Raw genomic sequence first — 22,753 nt, 5'->3', positions numbered from 1 at the left:
AGGATATTTAGGATATCCGTCGACGGTCCCCTGTGGATGTAGTAGAGATAAGAGGAAATATATGGTTTCAACTCCCCTGTACAACCGAGCAGATAAAAAAATGGAGAAAGTTGAAAACCACAACTTTGAGATAGTCAGAAACTTTATCTACCTCGTCACCACCGTAACAGAAACGAATGATACCAGTTTTGAGATAAAGCGAAGAATAATACTGGCAAACAGATGCTACTTTGGATAAAAGGCACTATTACACGGCGTGTAGTTGTCTTATGACATGTCAAATTAAGCACTTGTAGAGTTGTACATGTCGTGTGATACAAACGAAACTAACGTATGAAAATCACTTTTCAAAATAGTACATTTAATTTTTTTGGATTAGCGCGTGCTCTATCCCTTCGAACAAAAACATAAAGAATTCAACTATTTTTGTTGTCAGTCAAATGAAAGCAACCCGAAATTAAACTGTTTTTATAAATTTGTGATTTAACCATCTTTCTCACAACTTTAACAATAAAAAATCAGCTTTAGTTAAAAGAATGAATCGTATGTAAATTGACAATTTTGACAAACATTTTCAATTACATGTAAATACAAAAATTTACATTTCATAAGACATCTAAATGCAGTGTAATAGCGCCTTAAGTAAGTAGTTTAGAAACAAGACCACCTTTCGACAGACGAAGATTACACTACACAAGACACTGATACTACCCGTGTTGTTATATGGTTCTGAGGCATGGGAACTTGTGAAAGCAGATGAGGCAGTGCTGGAAGTACTTGAGAGAAAGATTCTTCGTAAAGTATATGGACCAGTTTGCGTTAATGGAAAATATAGGCGTCGTATGAACCACGATCTGTATGACGACGATAGCATAGTTACACGTATCAATATACAACGGCTGCGTTGGCTAGGTCATGTTGCCAGAATGGATGAAGAAGCTCCAGCAAAGAAGTCTTTTGAAGGCAAATACGGTGGTACACGCAAACCGGGTAACCTATGCACGTATTAACCAGAAAGGCTTTGGTTAAATCAAAAATAAATCAACCCAAAATAATATAATTATAAAATATATATTCCATAAAGTTTAAGCATAGCTTAAAACAAAATTACATTTATACTTACAATCTACCACATTCGTTACATGGAATCTTCTTCTCTGTCATTGGCATATGCTTCAATTTAATATGAGTATCAAGTTGTGCTTGTCTAACATACGTCTTATCACACTTGTCGCAGGCATATTTCCTATCCACATGCAAAAGAATGTGTGCTTGCAAACTTCGCTTGTTGGGATATCTCTTTCCGCAGTATGAACATTTGTAGCAATCAGGATCTATGTGACATTTAACGTGGTCTACCAAAAAACGGCGATAGAAGAATTTGGTGTCGCAGCAAACTACATAACCACGTTCATTGTGATCTTTGCTGAAATGGTGGATAAGCAAAGCAAACGTCTCAAAAGATTCATTGCATTTATCGCAGATAATTTTATAATTCTCCCTGAGAAAATCATCATACTCTGCCATTATATTTTTATTTGCTTTCTTGTCATCACAAGTCTCATCTCCCTCCAAGGGAGGGCTAGTTTCCGCAACATAATTGCTTTGCTCAAGATCTGTAGTGTCGTTTTCGCTTTCATAATTTTTGCCAATACTGCTGTTATCATCGTGATCAGTCTCTAGTATTGTGGTTTCTTGGTCTGTTATGGAAGTTTCAATCTCACATTCCGTCAAAGAGTCATTTACAAAATATTCTACAATTTTTTCATCCTCCAACGGATCACAATCCGATTTTATTTCACACAACAATATATTTGTTTGTGCTTCTTGTATTCGTGTAAAAAATTTATGGAATCCATTTAATTCATTCCAACAATTCATGCAAAGACACGACGGTGTTATATTTGGCTCCTGCAAATAAAGTCGAAAATTAGGTCCCCACTATGTCGTCGTTGTGGAAATTATTAACAATAGCCCATAAATGTTGATCCACCAATTGTCTTATGTTCCATTCAAACCACTCAACGGAATCTTCCCGTATGTAGTTGGAATCCGTATTTAAGCACAGCAAGCACTCCATGTGAAGATACTGTTATTCCAATGTCGCTGAGAAAATAACTAATAAAATAAATATGTTTAGGTTTCTACATTTATTACAACACAAAACGTCTACAAATGTCAAAATGCATAAGCCAGGATGCACTTATAAGGTGAGGACATGCGAACAGCTGAGTAATTTTTTTTTTCATTATTGTTTGGTTTTTGCAATAACTTGTTACGGCCCTGTTTGTTCGGCACTAAAGTGGCCGCCCGCAGCTCTCGGTTCACTCTCGGGGAGGATTCCAACCCGCCAACTCTAGTCCAAGGGACGAACAATAATGTTTTCTGATCTCGACATATAAAACAAAAAAAAACGATCATAAACACACTTCACACACTCTTCTACGGCAGGAGCTTGGTGTTCCGCTCCCACACTTCGCCCTCCCTACCATGGTCCTTAAATTCCTGTGACAGTAATGTTATAAGGACCCCAAAATCCACATAATCACTTCACATACCTATCGCATTCAGTTTCCCCACTCACGAAAAAGTATTAGCACATCATTTTTGGTTTTTAAAAACAATTATATAAACATATTCACATTTATTATAATAGAAGAAAAGATAAAAATAAACGAGTTACATATATAATCCTTAACCTACAAATTTTCGTCTAATTTTCTCTAAAAATATCTGGACAAGACGCAAAAACTAAGTCACTAACACCAGATGAGGGGTAATAATTAGATGTGAGCCACTGACTCAGATTTGCTGCTTTTCTGCACACAATAACCTAGATCGATTATCCAGCCCTTTAATGGCTCGCAAATGGTTTCTAATAGACTACCTAAAAGAGCTCTCTTAACAGTCGTGGGAATCGTACGTTTTTCCGATCCAAACAGAACCAAAAATTTTACTTCTGAATCTAGGATATTTAGCAAAACTACACCCAAATCCTACACTCACAAAAAAAAATTAATAAAAGACCTGGTATTAATAACCCTTACAATATATATATATTAACACAAAAAAGAAACCTCGTATACAAGACACGTTGATGGCACAAAACAACATACACAAAAAAAAAACTTAACCTAGTTATTTTTATGAACTTCTGTTTTATCAATTATAATTAAAATTATTTTTCTTTTTCTTATAGTGTTGGCGCGATAACGTACCCAGTGGAGCCTGAGGGTAATTCTGGCAACCCGATCCTAGGCGGTTATGCTCCAGCAAAGAGCTTATGATCACCAGCCTGGACAGTAAGTTACACTTATATCTTATTACCTCACAGGCAGCCTCATTAATTTGGATTCTCTCACAAATAGGTTACTTCTTAAGGTGGACTTATCCAGATTTGACCAAGAATCGGATCCGGGGAGAAACAAAAAAAAAACACCCTGGCCTCCGCTCGTCTGAGCCTGTTGGAGACCAGGAATAACCAGTATAGGTTTTGTTGGGACACTACACACAAGCAGAATGGAGAGACAAAAAAAAGGAACATCAGTACCGATAAAACAATCACTCACATATTTACACTTATAACTCACATTAAAGGGTAATTCCCCAAAATAATAAATATAGACCGAACACTGATTGATTTCTCCTTACTTCAATGGGGTCTTTATTCTCGTTAAAAAAAATGTCTTTGTCCGTAACACGTTTAACACGGTAACGCTTTTCTTTAAAAAAAAAAATATAACTTCAACTGTCTGCCTTCCTGGATCTGATTCGCGCACACTCAACACTTCAGCAAAAATGTTGGTCACTGCTGCGGTCGCAGCCTTTATAACCCATTGCGAGTGACGCTCTCACTCTTCCCCATCCTTTGCAATCTCTCCCTCCATCCATAAATTCCCATTTCTCCCATTTATTCGCAAATCATTACAGCAACAACTATCGCCGCCATTCTGTCCAAAAACGCAGCGGTGGAAAATCTAGTAGGTCATGGTAACCCTAACTAGGTGGCATCTCCGCTGTACTAAAAACATCTGTCTCGAATTGGGTGGCAAGCCACACGCACAGCTGTCACAGACCACACTTCATTTCCGCCAATTGCCATCGAAAAAGAATACACACAATTGCCCAGCCGAGAAACTACATATCAAAAAATAATATCAAAATGTTCCTCTGGCACTAATATGGCAATTGTGTGTACAAAAACAAGAAACACAGCAATCAATCTGTCATTGGGTATAATCCCAGGCACAGATCTTAATACCCCATCAAAACTGGGTCAGGCCCCCTTCCTCGAAAAATCAGACGCCAGCCCACAAGGATAGACTGGAGAGGGGATGACGGCCAAGTTCCTAGCAAAGGGTCGCATGGAAACTGTGGCCAAAAAAAAACAACGGCAAAAAGTCGCCAGCTAGCACGCCTCCGCAATACATGCATAAGAAAGCACGCAGTCCCCTTATGCGTGTGTGTGTGTCCAATGGCCGCAGGGCCAGGAATGCCATCGTCAGTCACAGACCTACACGGTCTGTATAGGTCTCCGCACATTCGACGACTTCTCAATAAGCATCACCCCCATTAGGCCCCCATGTCTCCCAATGCCCTGCCGCCCGACTTTCCACCTTATCGCCCATCAATCCGGTCCAGCCCGTGCCGCATATAGAGCAATATAGCCCGGCCTACAACTGCCAACCGCCGGAATCATCTGTTCGCAGGGCCACGAGGCTCAAACGCTGTCCTCCGTTTCCCAGTTGATACGCCCATTAGGGTATCACCCACCGCCCACGCAACAAAACTTCGACGCTTCCTCATATTGTATGATGGAAACGGCGATGTGCGGGTTAGTGCAATACACGGCTAGACAGGATAAACGTATGCGGGCCAAAGCCACCCGTGAGTCAACCTAGGTGAGTCTGGTCCCATTCATCTGTCAAAACTCCCCCTAATCTGGATTCATTCCCTTCCAGCAGAACATGGGAATCTCACTAGCCATCCTATCCATCGCCCCCCCCGCATAGATGATCTCCCATCCCGGTCAACAGTACCCATTCACAGGTAAGTCCTCCCTCGATATCCCTACCAAGGCCCAGTCCCCCAACAGGGCGTAGTCCAGCCCGTGTGTCATGGCCCATCACTATACCACACACACACAGCCAACCGACATGAAAGCTCGTTGATAGATAGTGTACTCAACGAGAAAAAATCGTACTCAACTGTCCGCGTCACACTACCTGAGTAAGTATGTCTTGGCCAGAATCATGGTTCCGGGCTAAAATTAAAGACGTCTTAAAAAAAAACATAGCATCCGATCAAAAAAAATCGTACCGGAAGCGGGGGGAATAGAACGTCAACCACCGCAGCTTGTACTCTTGCCCCTTCTTCGTCAAATGAGCCAGAGCTTTGAATTTCGATACCTAGGCACACCCTAGCAGCATCAATTGAAAGAGTAAATGGGGTACTGAAAAGTACCAAAAGGGTAAGAATCATGTGAGCTCTGCATAGTGCGATCGGTTAGGGCCAGAACTCCGAAATTTGGCTCAAATGATCGTTGTCGTGAAATACAGGTGGTAGATAGAAAAAATATAAAAATTATTATCGGAAACTGGAGAAAGTTTACCCCCCTCTCGTACCTTCCAGCGGATTGAGCAAGTCCTGAAATTTGACATGTAGGCACAACCAGGAAATATGTGTTTGATGCCTAAAGGACTCTCTTACAACTGGTACATTCCTTTCTTTTTTTTTTTTTTTCCTTTTTTACTGATCGACCTAGAGCCACCCAAAACTGGGCTATATTCACATCTTCATTTCCTTCCCCGACCGAAAAAAAAAAACTGTCAAAACATCCTGGAAAGTAATACCAAAGTGGTTAATGAAAGTATCCTTGTTCTTAGTACTATTTGGTAAGTTCCTTACGGAAATGGATAGATTTCTGAAATCTCATGCTCAAAATACGACAAGACTTCATAATTTTATAAATAGGGTGACCACATGGTCTTTCGAAAGTCTAACACTAAAACGAAAGTACTACTAAAGAAGGGGTAGCGAAGTGGGCCGGGATAAATGCTAGTATTTACAATCATGTAATTCCCGGTAACTGGTAAATATAATACATGAGCCATCAAGCCACCACTTGCCCTAAAACTTCAGGTCTGTCGCATACCTTTCCAGTAAAAAAAAAAAACCTGGAGTGTACTAAGTCAGTGCTCTCTGTTGCCACACCGGTCATGGCACATGCAAAAATAATTGACTGCTCAACCTTAATCTTCTACCTTGAACCCAACTGATAAATGGGACAACTACACTCGTCGGTTAAATTCGTTGTGCAAAACAATGGGCAAACTGCAACTCCTATGGCTGCTTGCCAGACGGTATAAAAGTGAAGCAAAAAGTCGGTACTTTTTGATAATCTCATTCAATCAAAGTATTTCCACTACTAAAAACTGTAAAAAAGTATTCCATACAATATAGAAATGAAAATCTCTATAACACATTCGGCCGTTGGCAACGCAACCGAAGTTCGGTGGCCATCCATAGTCGACCCATATCCCTCATGTGCACTCCACCATTCATTGGGATGGCAAATGACACATACACCTACACAGACTTTCTGCGAAATCTTGCCAAGCAATTCCCGACATAAGTGGGCTGAATTCATACCCAGAAACACTATCAACACAAAAACACACACCCAGAAGATAGTGATCAAAAACACCCAATCCAAATGGTAATATATAAGGGTAAGACAAACGTAATATCATAACCCCCAATCTATTCGCAATGGCCTCACTAACACTATAATTAACCTTTTTCCTTGTCCCGTTTGCCCGCTGCGGCCATAGTCGTTTCCCCTCCTGTCCTCCTCTATCATTACTGCTTGCGTGTTATGCTCTCTCAACGTGGGGAATTCCCACACCCTGAGATCTCGCAAGCCGGGCTCAAGTCTATTCGGTAATTCACTGATTCAGTTTGCTTCGCTAATCGGTTGACATCTGAACAGTACCCTGTGGCCTAAAGTAACCTCCGTAGGTCAAAGCACCATTTACGGGTCCGGGTTGCACCACCGATGCTGGTAATGTCTCAAGACTCCATGTGCAGTCGCGTCCAACTCTACGGCCACAAGCAGTCTGAATCCAGTGAGTTTACTTCCATCTCATCTCCGTTAATGTAATATAGAAGCCCATTATCGAATATCACAAATATCTCACAAAATATGGTAACTTTCTCGCAATGTCTGAACCTATCTCCGCATTGGCAAACGTCGTATCCTCACAAGACATTTAATAACAATCACTTTCACACATATAGGACGAAAACTTCCACTAAACCTATATTGCACTTCGGGATCGTTATCACAGTCTTATTGCACTTATCTTAAATCTTTATGTCTTTGGCGTGATGGCAACCCAAAGGTCTGCCCTGTAGGGTCTCTAGCTCATACATATTATTGCCCACTGGCTTCCTTATTCGGCATCTAAGAAATTTCTTGGAAAATTTCGCATTTATGTTATTCCTGAAATCGGACAAGGCATGGTTGCGGCGATATACCTCTTGCCCTGGAGTAAACTTCACGACTCGTGCCCTTTTGTTATACCTCTTCGCACTTGTTTCGTAGGCCTTATGCATATTTTCTCTTATAGACTCTCTCAGGAGAGACAGCTTATCTCCTTTCTGCAACTGCACAATCTGGTGGTCGGCTAGGGACTGTAATTTCCGGGCAAGTTTATAGTCTGACCCACTGGTGAACATATTAAAGCCGAAGAGAGCAAAAAACGGGTTCACACCTGTAGCGGAATGGACTGCCGTTCGAAGGGCACATTCAATTTCCGAGAGGTATAAATCCCAATCTCGGTGGTCCTTCTCAACATAAGTCCTAATAGCGGCCAAAACTGACTGATTAACCCGTTCAGCCGCATTAGATTGAGGTGAGTACACCGCGGTCTTTATATGGTTTATCTTGTAAGCTGTGATCATCTCCTCGAATGCCTTGGCTGTAAACTGCTTCCCATTATCACTATGAAGAGTTTCAGGTACGCCAAATTTGTGGAAGATCTCGTGGACCATGAACTGAATCACATTCTGAGTCGTGGCCTCCTTCATGGCACAGAGAAATGTGAATTTGGTGAAATGGTCTACGACTATGAAAATATATGCGTTTCCCTTCTTTGATCTTGGGTACTTCCCCAGAAAATCTATATATAGTTTCTGGAAAGGTCTTTCCGTCACCACTTCGTTTCCGATTTCGGGATGTAGAATTTGATTTGTTGGTTTCGTCTCTTTACATGTTTGGCAGTTTCGTATGTACTGGCGAACTTGACTTGCCATTTTAGGCCAATAATATAATGTTCTCAACCTACTTAAGGTCTTGGCTATGCCTCCATGCCCTGAAGTTAAGTTATCATGCGCCTTTTCTATAAGTACATAGGTAATATCGTCGGGTATCCACAGCTTCCATTCAAATTCTCCGACGCCGTCATCATTGCTCTTAATCCGTTTATAAATTTTCTGGCCATCCACCTTCAGATCGGGGAGTCTTTCCAAGTTGTTTGCAATTGTTTCCCGGATTTCCTTATATCCCTCGCTTTCAAAGGCATTAGTTTCGAAGTCAAGGCAGTCTTCGACATCCACCTCTTCTATTTCCAACTTGCCGTTTATTGGCATCCTTGAAAGAGTGTCGGCAACTACATTGTCCGCGCCCTTTCGATGCTCGATTGAAAAATCATAGGCTTGCAGCTGCAAGGACCACCTAGCCAATCTCCCACTTAAATCTTTAAGCGACATTAGCCACTTCAGGCTGGCGTGGTCGGTGATGACAGTAAATTTCATTAACTCAACATAGGGACGGAATCTTTTAACCGCTAAAACTGCCGCGAGACACTCTTTTTCTGTCACTGAATAATTCTTTTGACAGGAATTAAGCTTTTGTGAATAGAAGGCGATCGGATTTTCTTCTCCGTTCTCATTCCTTTGAAACAATACTGCTCCGATGCCGCTGTCAGAGGCATCGCATTGAATGAAAAATTCCTTCCCAAAATCGGGATGTTTCAGCACGGGAGCCGAGATCAACGCACGTTTCAGTGTTTCGAATGCCTCTACCGATCTTGGAGTCAATGAGAATTTCTGACCCTTCTTCAGCGTATCCGTCAGCGCGGCTGATATAGATGCGAAATCTGTGATGAATCGTCTATACCAGCCGGCTGTACCCAGAAAACTGCGCACTTCTCTGGGCGATCTGGGTAGGCGTATATCTTGTATAGCTTTGACCTTTTCCGGGTCTGTCTTCAACATTCCCCCACCTATTATGAATCCTAGATACTTTAACTCTCGAAAGCAAAATCGAGATTTCTTTAGCCCTATGGTGAGATTAGCTTTTTGTAGACAATCTGCCACGTCCCCCAGTATGCGTATATGAGTGTTGAAATCATCGGCTATAATCAATAAGTCATCGAGGTATATAAAAACGTTGGACTTGAGACGAGCGGGTATGACTTGGTCCATTAATCGGCAAAGGCGTTGAGCTGCGTTGCATAATCCGAACGGCATTACCCTAAATTGATAAAGTGGTCGACCTGGTACGGTGAAGGCAGTATATGGCTTGGCCTCTTCTTCTAACTCAATTTGCCAAAATGCGTACTTCAGGTCGACGCTACTTATAAAATAGGTTTGATCTATCCTGCTTAGAATGCCGTCAATGTTCTGCAAAGGATATGCGTCCTTGATCGTGAGTGCGTTAAGCTTACGGGCGTCCAGACAGAACCTGTTTTTCCCGGGTTTCCGGACTACAGTCGTTCTATTGCTCCACGGCCCGTCGCTTTCCTCTATTACTTTCAACGCAAGCATGTTGTCTATCTCTTTGTAGACAATTTCCTGGACCGCCGGCGACAAAGGATAATGCTTGTCCTTAACTGGAGTTGCACCTTCTATCAATTTGATTGCATGTTTTTCCAGTGTGGTACACCCCAGTCCGTTCTCCTCGAAGGTCGGAAACTTTCGCACGACCTCTTCTAGTTTTTTCTGCTGCTCTGAGGACAGCTCATGCATATCTGTGTTCTCTTGGCTCGACTGCCCACGAATCTTGCTCTGCAGTTCTATACTGATTTCCTCTAGGCCAAAAATTTCTGGAGCTAATTCAAAAGCTCTCCAGAAATCTACCCCCAGGTACAATGGCTGTTCTAGATCTGGACACAAGTATAGACAGATTTCTCTCTCGTCTCCTTTGTATTTCATATTAACGAAAACTTTCCCCAGAATCCGGTGGGGTTGTCCAGACGCCGTTCTTATGTTTGAGTAATAACTCGTTAATTTCATTCCTAAGTCTTGGACTAACTCCCGGCATCCATAACCTAATAGGCTTACTGAGGCTCCAGAATCTAGTAGCCCCCTTATCTCTCTATTTCCTATGGCCACAATGGCGTAGGGTCTTGGGTCCGATTTACTAACGAATCTGGATAGGGCCTCACAGATCGATCTTTTAACCTTTTTATTTTCCTTTTGGCGTTCTCTTAGTTTTATGATTCTCTTACTTAATTTCTTCCGATTTTCTACAATTTCATCATTTTCTTTTACTATCGACATGGGGCTTTCCCAAGTCTCATTTCCAAAAATCCTGTTTCTCACGACTTCGTAGTTGCGTCGTCTTACTTCTAGTGGTAGATAGTGGCGGGCCGACTGATATCCGGGTGCGCCGCACTCTATTTCGCTTGGGGTATTGCGGGCTGTTCCACGGAACGTTGGTTCCCCGCTGCAACCAGGTTCTTCTTCGCGTTTCCCGCCCGGCAATTCGCGCATTTTGGACTTATGGTGTTCGGTTTACCGCATCTAAAGCAGAAGAGGTTGCGTTGTGTTGCCGGGCAATCCCTAAACGTGTGGCCTGGGGTTTGACAGTTCCAGCAGACTATTGCAGAGCCTACGGCTGCGACTTCCTCGATCATCTCCTGTGGATTTTGCTCCTCGTAGTGGTCGTTAACTTCCAAAACCTCGCTAACTCGCACTTGTCTATTTATTGGCTGAGGGACAAAACCATGGTCCTTTTTAAAGAAGGTCTTCTCAATTTCTAAGCACTCTATTCGAAGCTGTTCTAAAGAAGACACCGGCATCGAATATACGATGCTAGAAAGAGATTTCCTTAAATTCCTTTTTGCCAGTCCAATCATCACGTATTCCGATACGGGTCGTTCCAGTTTAGATCGCATCAGGTTTATATCATGGAAAAATGCGTCTATACTCTCCCCTGGCATTTGTTTTCTCTCTAAAATATCTCGCATTTCCTCGAAGCAAGAACGCCTAGTTCTGTACCTTTCAGTTAGGGCGTGCCTCAATGATGGCCAGTCGGTAACTGCATTGTTCCGCTGCTGTAACCAGAACCAGTCTAGAGCTGGTCCTGATAAGAGAATATGCACCTCATCCATAATTTCCTCCCATGCCAGCTTGTAATGCTTTTGGAAATACTCTAGTCTGTAGATAAAATCGTCCACTGACATTCCATTAGGGTTGCCTGTAAAGTTCAAGCCAAAACGCTCCACCTTGATGCCCCTGTTAGGCCCCGTTTGACAGATGTTCGGTACCACATGATTTTGTGCACTACCAGGCGCGCTATCACTTTGATAGTTCGGGGGCGAAGGCAGTTGACGGCCCGGGCACTTTCCCGATGCATCCCTCCCATTAGCCTCATGAAGCCCTATGTTCGCTCTTACAGTGGTCAAATTGTTGACCGCATCCCCAAGTTTGCCTATAGCCGCATTAACCTTTTCCATCTCTCTACTTATGCCCTCTTGTACCAGGCCTCTCAAATCGTGCTGTGAGTCTTTCACAGTTTCAATCACCATCCCGCGAATCATCTGAGCTATATCCTCCGAATGGCCCCCCATAGCTGCCGCTCCCTGAGGATTTCCAGCAACGTCCATAGGAACAACACCTGCTGACCTGCCTGCGGGTTGAAATGGAATATTAATACTATGCGACATATCTATTATTGACGGGTCTACGTCCTGTGGGCCAGGCATCCTCCCGCCGTCAATACCTTTCACGTATTTGGGTTCTTTCTGAAGTGATACCCTACTCCTATCGAATGCCAAAAGTCGATTTCTTTTGCTTATTCTTTTCCCCTCCGTGTATTCACTCATCAGCAGGAAATACAGCTTTTGGGAACGAAAGTATTGCTCTATAAAAGAATCGGTCAAGTAAAAAAAATTGAGAAAAAAAAATCACTCAATTATTCTCTAAACATAAATATAAAGAAAACACAAAAAATGAAATATTTACTAGTTGTCTTATACTAAAATAAAAAAAATATTATTAATATCAATGATAAAGAACGGTGTTAGTACAAATATAAATATAAAAAAATGAATAAATACAAAAACATAAATATAAGAAAACAAATATAAAAAAAATAAATATAAAAAAAAATAAATATAAAAAAAATAAATTAAAAAAAAGTCTGTAAAAAAAAATAATAAATTAATAAATACAAAAAAAAAATAAAAAATTAAAGATATATATATATATATAAAATGTGATGGTTAATATAAGTAAAACACTAAAATAGAAAAATAAAACCAGCAAATAAATAAAACTTTTTTTTTTTTTTTTTTTTGATTAATATAAAATATTCGAGGAGGTTTACTGAATGCATATTTTCAAGGTTGTGTGGTGGAATGGTCTTCTCTCTCTCTCTCTATGTTCCTTAAGTGCCCCAGATTGGGCCTAAAAGAGTGTGTTGATAGACTGGACGTTAATCACTAAAATTCAAATACAAACTATTGGAACTGTTACCGCGGCAGTCTTGCTCAATATCTTATTAAGCCAAAAGATCTCGCGATTGTAGGTAACTCACAATCCACAACATATCTCGTATCAGAATTACGTCAGCTATTGCACTTTTCCCTACACTTAACATTCCGTCACTATGGACACTGCAAAACAAAACTATGGACATACTACACAGGTCATACACAATACAAATCTTTGTTACAAAATAGACGAAACAAGCTATTGCACTGACCCTAGGTAATCTGGAGAGAATTATCCTAATTTACAACCTACCTATACCTAATATTGCACTCAATCCCAATTCAAATCCAAATTGTGGCAGCAATATCAGCAAGATAATTGAAAATGCGATAACCCTCTTGTATCTATTGAACCCTATAGGCTATTGTCAAGTGTCTCGTTGTTACTACACTTCATTATATCGCCGCCTATGCCATTGACCAGCCGCCATTGAAGTGCACACGTCACTAAAGTGCGCCATTTACTGACGCCATTGCTCGCGGCATTTTATCCTTCCATTCTCAATGGTTTGGGCGTTCATTTAAGTTTGGGCGCCATACTGTTACGGCCCTGTTTGTTCGGCACTAAAGTGGCCGCCCGCAGCTCTCGGTTCACTCTCGGGGAGGATTCCAACCCGCCAACTCTAGTCCAAGGGACGAACAATAATGTTTTCTGATCTCGACATATAAAACAAAAAAAAACGATCATAAACACACTTCACACACTCTTCTACGGCAGGAGCTTGGTGTTCCGCTCCCACACTTCGCCCTCCCTACCATGGTCCTTAAATTCCTGTGACAGTAATGTTATAAGGACCCCAAAATCCACATAATCACTTCACATACCTATCGCATTCAGTTTCCCCACTCACGAAAAAGTATTAGCACATCATTTTTGGTTTTTAAAAACAATTATATAAACATATTCACATTTATTATAATAGAAGAAAAGATAAAAATAAACGAGTTACATATATAATCCTTAACCTACAAATTTTCGTCTAATTTTCTCTAAAAATATCTGGACAAGACGCAAAAACTAAGTCACTAACACCAGATGAGGGGTAATAATTAGATGTGAGCCACTGACTCAGATTTGCTGCTTTTCTGCACACAATAACCTAGATCGATTATCCAGCCCTTTAATGGCTCGCAAATGGTTTCTAATAGACTACCTAAAAGAGCTCTCTTAACAGTCGTGGGAATCGTACGTTTTTCCGATCCAAACAGAACCAAAAATTTTACTTCTGAATCTAGGATATTTAGCAAAACTACACCCAAATCCTACACTCACAAAAAAAAATTAATAAAAGACCTGGTATTAATAACCCTTACAATATATATATATTAACACAAAAAAGAAACCTCGTATACAAGACACGTTGATGGCACAAAACAACATACACAAAAAAAAAACTTAACCTAGTTATTTTTATGAACTTCTGTTTTATCAATTATAATTAAAATTATTTTTCTTTTTCTTATAGTGTTGGCGCGATAACGTACCCAGTGGAGCCTGAGGGTAATTCTGGCAACCCGATCCTAGGCGGTTATGCTCCAGCAAAGAGCTTATGATCACCAGCCTGGACAGTAAGTTACACTTATATCTTATTACCTCACAGGCAGCCTCATTAATTTGGATTCTCTCACAAATAGGTTACTTCTTAAGGTGGACTTATCCAGATTTGACCAAGAATCGGATCCGGGGAGAAACAAAAAAAAAACACCCTGGCCTCCGCTCGTCTGAGCCTGTTGGAGACCAGGAATAACCAGTATAGGTTTTGTTGGGACACTACACACAAGCAGAATGGAGAGACAAAAAAAAGGAACATCAGTACCGATAAAACAATCACTCACATATTTACACTTATAACTCACATTAAAGGGTAATTCCCCAAAATAATAAATATAGACCGAACACTGATTGATTTCTCCTTACTTCAATGGGGTCTTTATTCTCGTTAAAAAAAATGTCTTTGTCCGTAACACGTTTAACACGGTAACGCTTTTCTTTAAAAAAAAAATATAACTTCAACTGTCTGCCTTCCTGGATCTGATTCGCGCACACTCAACACTTCAGCAAAAATGTTGGTCACTGCTGCGGTCGCAGCCTTTATAACCCATTGCGAGTGACGCTCTCACTCTTCCCCATCCTTTGCAATCTCTCCCTCCATCCATAAATTCCCATTTCTCCCATTTATTCGCAAATCATTACAGCAACAACTATCGCCGCCATTCTGTCCAAAAACGCAGCGGTGGAAAATCTAGTAGGTCATGGTAACCCTAACTAGGTGGCATCTCCGCTGTACTAAAAACATCTGTCTCGAATTGGGTGGCAAGCCACACGCACAGCTGTCACAGACCACACTTCATTTCCGCCAATTGCCATCGAAAAAGAATACACACAATTGCCCAGCCGAGAAACTACATATCAAAAAATAATATCAAAATGTTCCTCTGGCACTAATATGGCAATTGTGTGTACAAAAACAAGAAACACAGCAATCAATCTGTCATTGGGTATAATCCCAGGCACAGATCTTAATACCCCATCAAAACTGGGTCAGGCCCCCTTCCTCGAAAAATCAGACGCCAGCCCACAAGGATAGACTGGAGAGGGGATGACGGCCAAGTTCCTAGCAAAGGGTCGCATGGAAACTGTGGCCAAAAAAAAACAACGGCAAAAAGTCGCCAGCTAGCACGCCTCCGCAATACATGCATAAGAAAGCACGCAGTCCCCTTATGCGTGTGTGTGTGTCCAATGGCCGCAGGGCCAGGAATGCCATCGTCAGTCACAGACCTACACGGTCTGTATAGGTCTCCGCACATTCGACGACTTCTCAATAAGCATCACCCCCATTAGGCCCCCATGTCTCCCAATGCCCTGCCGCCCGACTTTCCACCTTATCGCCCATCAATCCGGTCCAGCCCGTGCCGCATATAGAGCAATATAGCCCGGCCTACAACTGCCAACCGCCGGAATCATCTGTTCGCAGGGCCACGAGGCTCAAACGCTGTCCTCCGTTTCCCAGTTGATACGCCCATTAGGGTATCACCCACCGCCCACGCAACAAACTTTAAATGTAAAATGATTATTAACATAGATGTGATTGTCTTCTTAAACCGATGTTTTATTTCATCAGATATTCAACACATAATGGCTGGTTATATGTTTGTTTTTTACAGTTTAAAACACATACTTCTCGCACAAATGGAGAACCTGCAAATTTCTACTGTACCATTTTTTGCCAGCAGAAATTTGCAACTTGAACAGATGTTTTGTGAAGGTCAGCTGTTTTATGAAAAGCAGCTGTTATATGAAAATACAAAAGCTAACGGCAAAATGGATCAAAAAGGCAGAGGTAAGCTTATGTTATTTTTTTTACTAAATTTGTTTCATTTTTATTTACTTTCAACGAAGATTCATGGCAGCAGCTAATGTTCAGGTACAGAAAACTCGACAAATGAAGTTGTAATCTTACCTCAGGTCGGTTGTTCTACATTAGAAAGTAAGTACAAAATTTGCGGAATTATTTGAAAATCTTGAAAAATAAGGACAAGAAAAGATCAATTATCGGTTTCTTAATAGCTTTGATGGAATCATCCTCATCGGAGAGCTGGTGAAACCAACACCGTTCCTTTGAATTTGTTAAGGAGGGAAGATGCTGCCATGGGATTGAGTGGGTCTAGCTGTGCAGTTAAACAAATGACGCACAGTGGGATAGAAAAAATTTGTGTAAATTAGTCTGTCAATTGTGAACGGATACAGATATCTTCAACGATACCAAAGTGTCCGTAGCCGCCACATGACCAAATAAAAAGTTCCCTTAGCCTCACATGAGTGGTCGTAGCAATTTATCTAGCCACAATATCAAAAAGCATTAGATGGTTAGTCCAAGATATCTTTGTCAGCACAACAAGTGTAATTTGTATACGGTGATGGCATGTAAAGCAGTTGTAGCTATGCAGCCTTCGAAATGCGTTCTGATCCTCGGCGAATGGAGAGGGGTGGAAGTAGTAGCCCCTCATGCGTCTTGGCTACTGATGAGAGAACGGAGATCGGTCTGTACGACTCCCTCTTGCTCGTGTCCTTTTCAAGTTTCAGTAGCGGGATTTGACTACCCATCTTCCAAACATCGGGTACAATAATAGTGTTCAGATAGGCTGAGGACAGTTGTAAGGTAATCGACTCCGGGCAAATCCAGATTCTTCAGCATCAGTGTAGAGATTCTGTCTGGAACCAACGGTTTGCGCGACTTGGCGCCACGGATGATGCACGGTTGATGTTGTTGTAGAAGTGTATTGTACACTGAAAGACTCCATCAGACCAATGAAAGACTCCATCAGGCCATTGCGGTACGTACAACCGGCTGCCATAGGATTGCACGGTAATTTATGAAAAAAATTTGGGAAAACCCAAAAAGAAACGGAGCGGTTCAGTGCCACCGGTGCCAAAGATGGGACCATATATCCCGTAACTGCAACTCTGCGTTTAACTGTGTTAAATGCAATATACAACGCCAACCCGGTGAATGTACTCGTGTGAAGAAAGACGCCACCGAACCCTTCTGTCCCAATTGTAAGGAGACCGGTCATCCAGCTAATTGGAAAGGCTGCACAAGTTACAAAAAATACATAGCTGCTCGTCGAGAAAGAATTCACCACGCCATTAAATCAAACGCCATCGCTCAAAACAATGTAAGTTTAGCAATAAACATGTCTATAATTTCACCTGGGACTACTTATGCGGACCATATCCATCAGGGCCAACAACAAAATAAATAATCAATTATTCAGCAGTTTCTAAAACTTGCCAATCTGGAGACTGGCTGTTGGATCATGCGCTAGATGTCACCAGGTTTTTTGACTCGACTCCTTCTTATCCAAATGGCTCTTCTTTTTTATAAGCCCCAGCCTCTTGGACATGATAAACACGAATTACAAGATTTCTAGCCTACGAAAATTTTCCGACCACTTCCCATTAAAGGGCTAATAACAAAGACACCCCAGGTATACACTTCATATAAAAATACTAACGGGTAAATTTTCGCAATGATGTAGATTTCTCCTTAAGAATAATTAAGGAGCTTGTTAATCTGGAACATGAATTCAACAAGAGAATAGAAAACATCAAACCTGGGCCAACGCCTTTTAAAGAAGTGAAGAAGTTAAAGAAGCAATAATAGCTTAATATTTAATAAGAATGAAATAGCTGAACACTTTCAAGTGTTTTACTCTACATCATTTCAGCAGCGTATGCCTGAAAATCCCGTTGTTGACTTTGAAACTAGAATGTCAGACTGTACAGCACCTCTACCAAGGCATATTTACACTTTCAGAAACAACTTCAGTTCAGTTGGAAACCCGGATGATCTCCATTTTCAAATTCCGAAAGAATACAAAACATTATCTGTAAGATTAAAAACAAAAAATCAAGTGGTCTCGAAGGTATTTCGAATTTTATATTACGTAAGCTACCTCTTTCCACATTGAAGCTTTTAGAGTGCTTTTTTATTAACTGCATAAATGCCGGTTATTTTCCCGCGACGAGGAAATTGGCGAAAATTATACCGATTAAAAAAGACAGACAGCAAAGCAGTCAATGTACTCCGTCCAATATCCATGTTATCTAACATTGACAAATATTTGTTGTTAAGCAGGAATGAGAATGATCCGACATTTTATTTTTTTGTTTTTTGTAAACTGGCTCTTGCATTAGTATTAAACTTTAGGAGATTATTGAAATTGATACCCAAATATTAAATAGATTTTGTTGAAATGTTGATCCCATCAAGTGAAAGGCGTAGTGACTTGCTTTCTGGAACTACTGCTCTAGGGCATATCCCTCACGCATTCCTTATACAGGCATAAAAAATAATATTCCTGCTTATATTGACGAAAAAACATAAATAAGATAATTAAAGTTGTAAGAAAAAAAGGAAAAAATAACCTTTAGAATAATAAGTTGTAAATTTGGGAATAAATAAAAAATCAGCAATATTATGAACATTCGTATTGTAAGTCTAACTTCGAGTTTCTGTATTAGGTATTTCATACGAAGCACGAAAATTATCCATAATTTTAGGATGAAATTAATGTAAGCGTTTAATGTAAGCAAGTCCTCTAAATGTGTATGATGACTTTATAAGACCTTTCTTCTTTAAGTGTTAAGTGTTGTTGTTGAAATGTTGATCCCATCAAGTGAAAGGCGTAGTGACTTGCTTTCTGGAACTACTGCTCTAGGGCATATCCCTCACGCATTCCTTATACAGGCATAAAAAATAATATTCCTGCTTATATTGACGAAAAAACATAAATAAGATAATTAAAGTTGTAAGAAAAAAAGGAAAAAATAACCTTTAGAATAATAAGTTGTAAATTTGGGAATAAATAAAAAATCAGCAATATTATGAACATTCGTATTGTAAGTCTAACTTCGAGTTTCTGTATTAGGTATTTCATACGAAGCACGAAAATTATCCATAATTTTAGGATGAAATTAATGTAAGCGTTTAATGTAAGCAAGACCTCTAAATGTGTATGATGACTTTATAAGACCTTTCTTCTTTAAGGAATCTTGCAGGAACTTGTGCATCTTGCAGGAACTTGTGATTTGTATTAGAGAGATTTTCGTTGATATAATGTTGTGATGAAGATCTTAAGCCAATACAATTCAAAAGTAACTTTTTGTTGTGTATCTTCTTATAGCCAGAAATATTTTAAGAAAAAAAATTTGTGTAGGGCGACATGAACTTTATTATGATTACGCCATCCGGTGAATTGAGGTTTTGGGTGTTGTTTCTATTTTGAAGGCGTTGGAGGCGTAGCGCAGAGGTTAGCATGTCCGCATATGACGCTGAAGCCCGGGTTCGAATCCTGGCGAGAACATCAGAACATCCCCTCCTAATGCTGGCAACTGTGCCATGTAAAACTTCTCTCCAAAGAGGTATCGCAATGCGGACACCGTTCGGACTCGGCGATAAAAAGGAGGCCTTTATCATTGAGCTTAAACTTGAATCGGACTGCACTCATTGATATGTGAGATATTTGCCCCTGTTCCTTAGGCCACTTGTGGTTTATAATTGCATAATAAACAAATAAATTAATGTTCATGGGTAAAATTTGCAATTTGGATTGTTTTAATGGGAGGTGCAACTATATGTATAGTACTGTATATGTTGACAAATACGTCAATTAAATTTTCCTTAGCTTGATAAAGAATTTTATTAACTTGTATCTCACATGCAACGTGTGCATTCTCTTGCCTTAAGAGTTGGATTCTAATGTCATCTATTTCGGATTTGGTGTGATTAATCTCCCCAGCAACTTTTTCTAATTTGGATACGCAAGAGTTGATATTTAAATTGTTTCTTATCTCCGACAATTTCTCTTCAAATTCGCTTATGATGCGGGTTTCTGCCTCCTTGAGCGTAGCTTTAAACTGACATACCAATTTATCGCTTAACTTACTGAAGCGTTCATCAAGCATTTGAACCATTTTGAAGGGAGAATCCGATTAGCGGAGAGTTTTTGACAGGTTTCCAAAGGAGGAGCGATGATTACAGCTCTCCCTATAACGTTTAGATGCCCTTGTGTCTTGTAGCACCACATCGCTATCAACCATGATATTTTTCTGTGTAACATCGCAATCATTTACTTCGATCATCTTTGAAAAAATGTCGGTTAGTATGTCAGGCGGCTTAAAGCTTCGAGTTCACAGGGGAATTGGTTTTTAATTGAAGTTTTGAAAAATGTTAAAAAATATTGCGTGCTTTTAGGTGTTAATGTGGTTGGTGCTATCTGCGTTACAACAATTTGTAATGTATTAACAATTAATATGCTCTCTTAGTTGACGCTTTATGGCTTTTTTTTAAAAAATTCTGTACACTTTAACATATTCCTAGGGCGTTGTTGGTGTGTCCATACTTCTTCAATAAATAATGCATTTGACTTTATAGCACAAACAAATAAACATGGTATTGTGCTTTCCTTGGGCGTCACTAAATGCCAAATTTCCAAAAGATGAAAATACAAGTTATTGTAAAATGAAAACATTTTGGCAATTTTCTCACATTTTTTATATGGATTAAATTTTTTATATTCGGCCGTATGGGAGTCAGATCTTTTGTTCCCTTTGCCCAGTGCTATCAACAGCACTGCAAGCAGACTAAGGGCGTCTTGCGCGCTTGCTTCCTAAAGCACCAGGATGCCGATTGCTCTGGCAGGCAACATGTTCTAATTGCGGAGGGAGACACGCCCCTACTGAGAGAGCCTATCCAGCCTGAGCTTATGCCTTTTCCATCAAGGGGAAAATTACAGTGGTGAGCCTATCACTTATGGAGATAAAGCTAAAATAGTCGACTTTATTCGAGAATCATTTCGATATGTTAAACCGAGACGGCGACACATCCAATGGGGTGGCCCTTGCACTCTTTAAGGATGGAAGAGTTTCAGAAATGGAACATTTACTTACCGAAATAACGAAGAGACTGTCTAGTTCTCTTCTTTCACGTTCGATTGATACCGAAAGCCGCGAGCTGCTTAATAGCATTCAAACTGAAATTAATAATAAACTCATCAAGATGGGCGTTAATCGTATAAAGGGTGGATTGGTTTGACAACGGCTATGACCAATCATCATTCGTAGGAGCCTTTTTAACCTTTCCCGAGTTTACTTTCGTCTTTTTCTTATCTTCTTTAATTTTACACACTTTCTACAACCATAAAGAACAATGAAGTTTTTACAATTTAATATTCAGAGTATCAACAAGGAAAGAAATGATGGATATGGAGGTGTCGGCATCTTTATCAGTAGGTCTATTTGATTCTCGATTTTCAAGGTCGATTGTGCGGGTGATACCATAGGGATCACCACCCTCAATCTGAGAAGGAATTTATTGTAATTGTTGTTTATCTTCTTCCTAACGTACCTATTTCCGACTTTCAGATGTCTTTGTCCATTATCTTTGGATGCAAGAGCGATTCGAGATCACCTACCATCATAACCCTATGGGATGGCCTGCAGGATGACGGAAGAGGAGAGATATTGTTTGAAGCTATGGAGAAGAATGACTACCCTTGTTTGAATAATTGAGAACCCACTTTTACCCTTGAAGATCGCATTTCATCGGTCCTTGACTTGACTTTTTCAAGGGCAACGCCGAAAGACATGGCGTTTCAGACCTGTTAAGCTGACTAGTAGCAACCATCATCAGATTACGATCGAGTTTTTTGGATCTGTTTTGGCACTTGCTAACACACGCTATACTATGGCAAAGTTTGCCCTCTGCAAGGCCAAGTTTGCCCTCTGCGGTACGGAAGAATGTGTGGAGACAGGGTATGATTCCTGAGATTTCGAGGGAGATCCCTGTGAAACCAATTCCTAAAAGGGGCAAAGACCCTGCTGATCTGTGCAACTACCGCCCATTTTCTATTTATGTGTGCCACTGAAGCTGATTGAAGGGTTTCTTAAGAACTCGATCCAGGCTATTGTGTAAGGACCGGCGGAACTGCCCGACAGGTCCTTCGCTTTCGGATCGAACCAATCTACAATGACCTGATCAACAACATATACGCTCTGAATGCAAGAGGCTTTCAGGTACTCGGCTGCTACATTGACATTGAGAAGGCATATGACACAACGAGGAAGGACAAATTGGCCCTATCCATGAAGGATTTCGGAGTGGACGAGAAAATCGTTGGTTGGATAGAGAATTTCATTGGCGACAGAAAACTGACGCTGGGGCATCAGTCGCTCGCTGTCTCGAATGACTTGCCTCTGGGAAGTGTCCTTAGTCAATTTTATTCAACATGTATACGTCTTCACATTAAACTGGAGTAGTTAGCGTTATCCACTTCAGCACAAGAAGACGGTCTTTCTCTGAGTATAGATGATACTACGATTAAGGAGGTCACCAGTATCAGATATTTAGTTTTTTTATTGCCTCCAACAACTCACTGAGGGACCACGTCGACCATACGGTTAGGGATAT

General features: G+C 40.6%; 1 protein-coding gene and 2 long non-coding RNA genes across 4 annotated transcripts in view; 2 read left to right on the top strand and 1 right to left on the bottom strand.

The window, feature by feature from the left end:
• LOC106083885 (zinc finger protein 525) overlaps positions 1 to 2,141 on the bottom strand; it is a 30,036-nt gene extending 27,895 nt beyond the window's left edge. For both annotated transcript variants that reach the window (XM_013247177.2, XM_013247178.2), the window contains exons 1-2: positions 1,970 to 2,141; positions 1,124 to 1,911 (exon numbers count right to left, since the gene is read on the bottom strand). In XM_013247177.2, coding sequence (XP_013102631.2) covers positions 1,124 to 1,911; positions 1,970 to 2,080 — 899 coding nt within the window. In that variant the 5' untranslated portion in view covers positions 2,081 to 2,141. The remainder of the gene's footprint in view (positions 1 to 1,123; positions 1,912 to 1,969) is intronic.
• A 139-nt stretch (positions 2,142 to 2,280) lies between these two features.
• Positions 2,281 to 3,636, top strand: LOC131995914 (uncharacterized). The gene is made up of 2 exons (XR_009397687.1): positions 2,281 to 3,302; positions 3,369 to 3,636. It is a non-coding gene; the product is annotated as an uncharacterized LOC131995914 (long non-coding RNA).
• Positions 3,637 to 3,802: 166 nt separating this feature from the next.
• LOC131995913 (uncharacterized) lies at positions 3,803 to 14,685 on the top strand. The gene is made up of 4 exons (XR_009397686.1): positions 3,803 to 4,901; positions 4,965 to 5,049; positions 14,249 to 14,351; positions 14,418 to 14,685. It is a non-coding gene; the product is annotated as an uncharacterized LOC131995913 (long non-coding RNA).
• Positions 14,686 to 22,753: the final 8,068 nt, after the last annotated feature.

The sequence above is a fragment of the Stomoxys calcitrans genome, chromosome 3, assembly GCF_963082655.1.
Source record: "Stomoxys calcitrans chromosome 3, idStoCalc2.1, whole genome shotgun sequence".
In the NCBI taxonomy this organism is placed as follows: Eukaryota; Metazoa; Arthropoda; class Insecta; order Diptera; family Muscidae; genus Stomoxys; species Stomoxys calcitrans.
The sequence above is the reverse complement of the archived record's forward strand: the minus strand, read 5'-3'. Positions and strand labels throughout refer to the sequence as shown.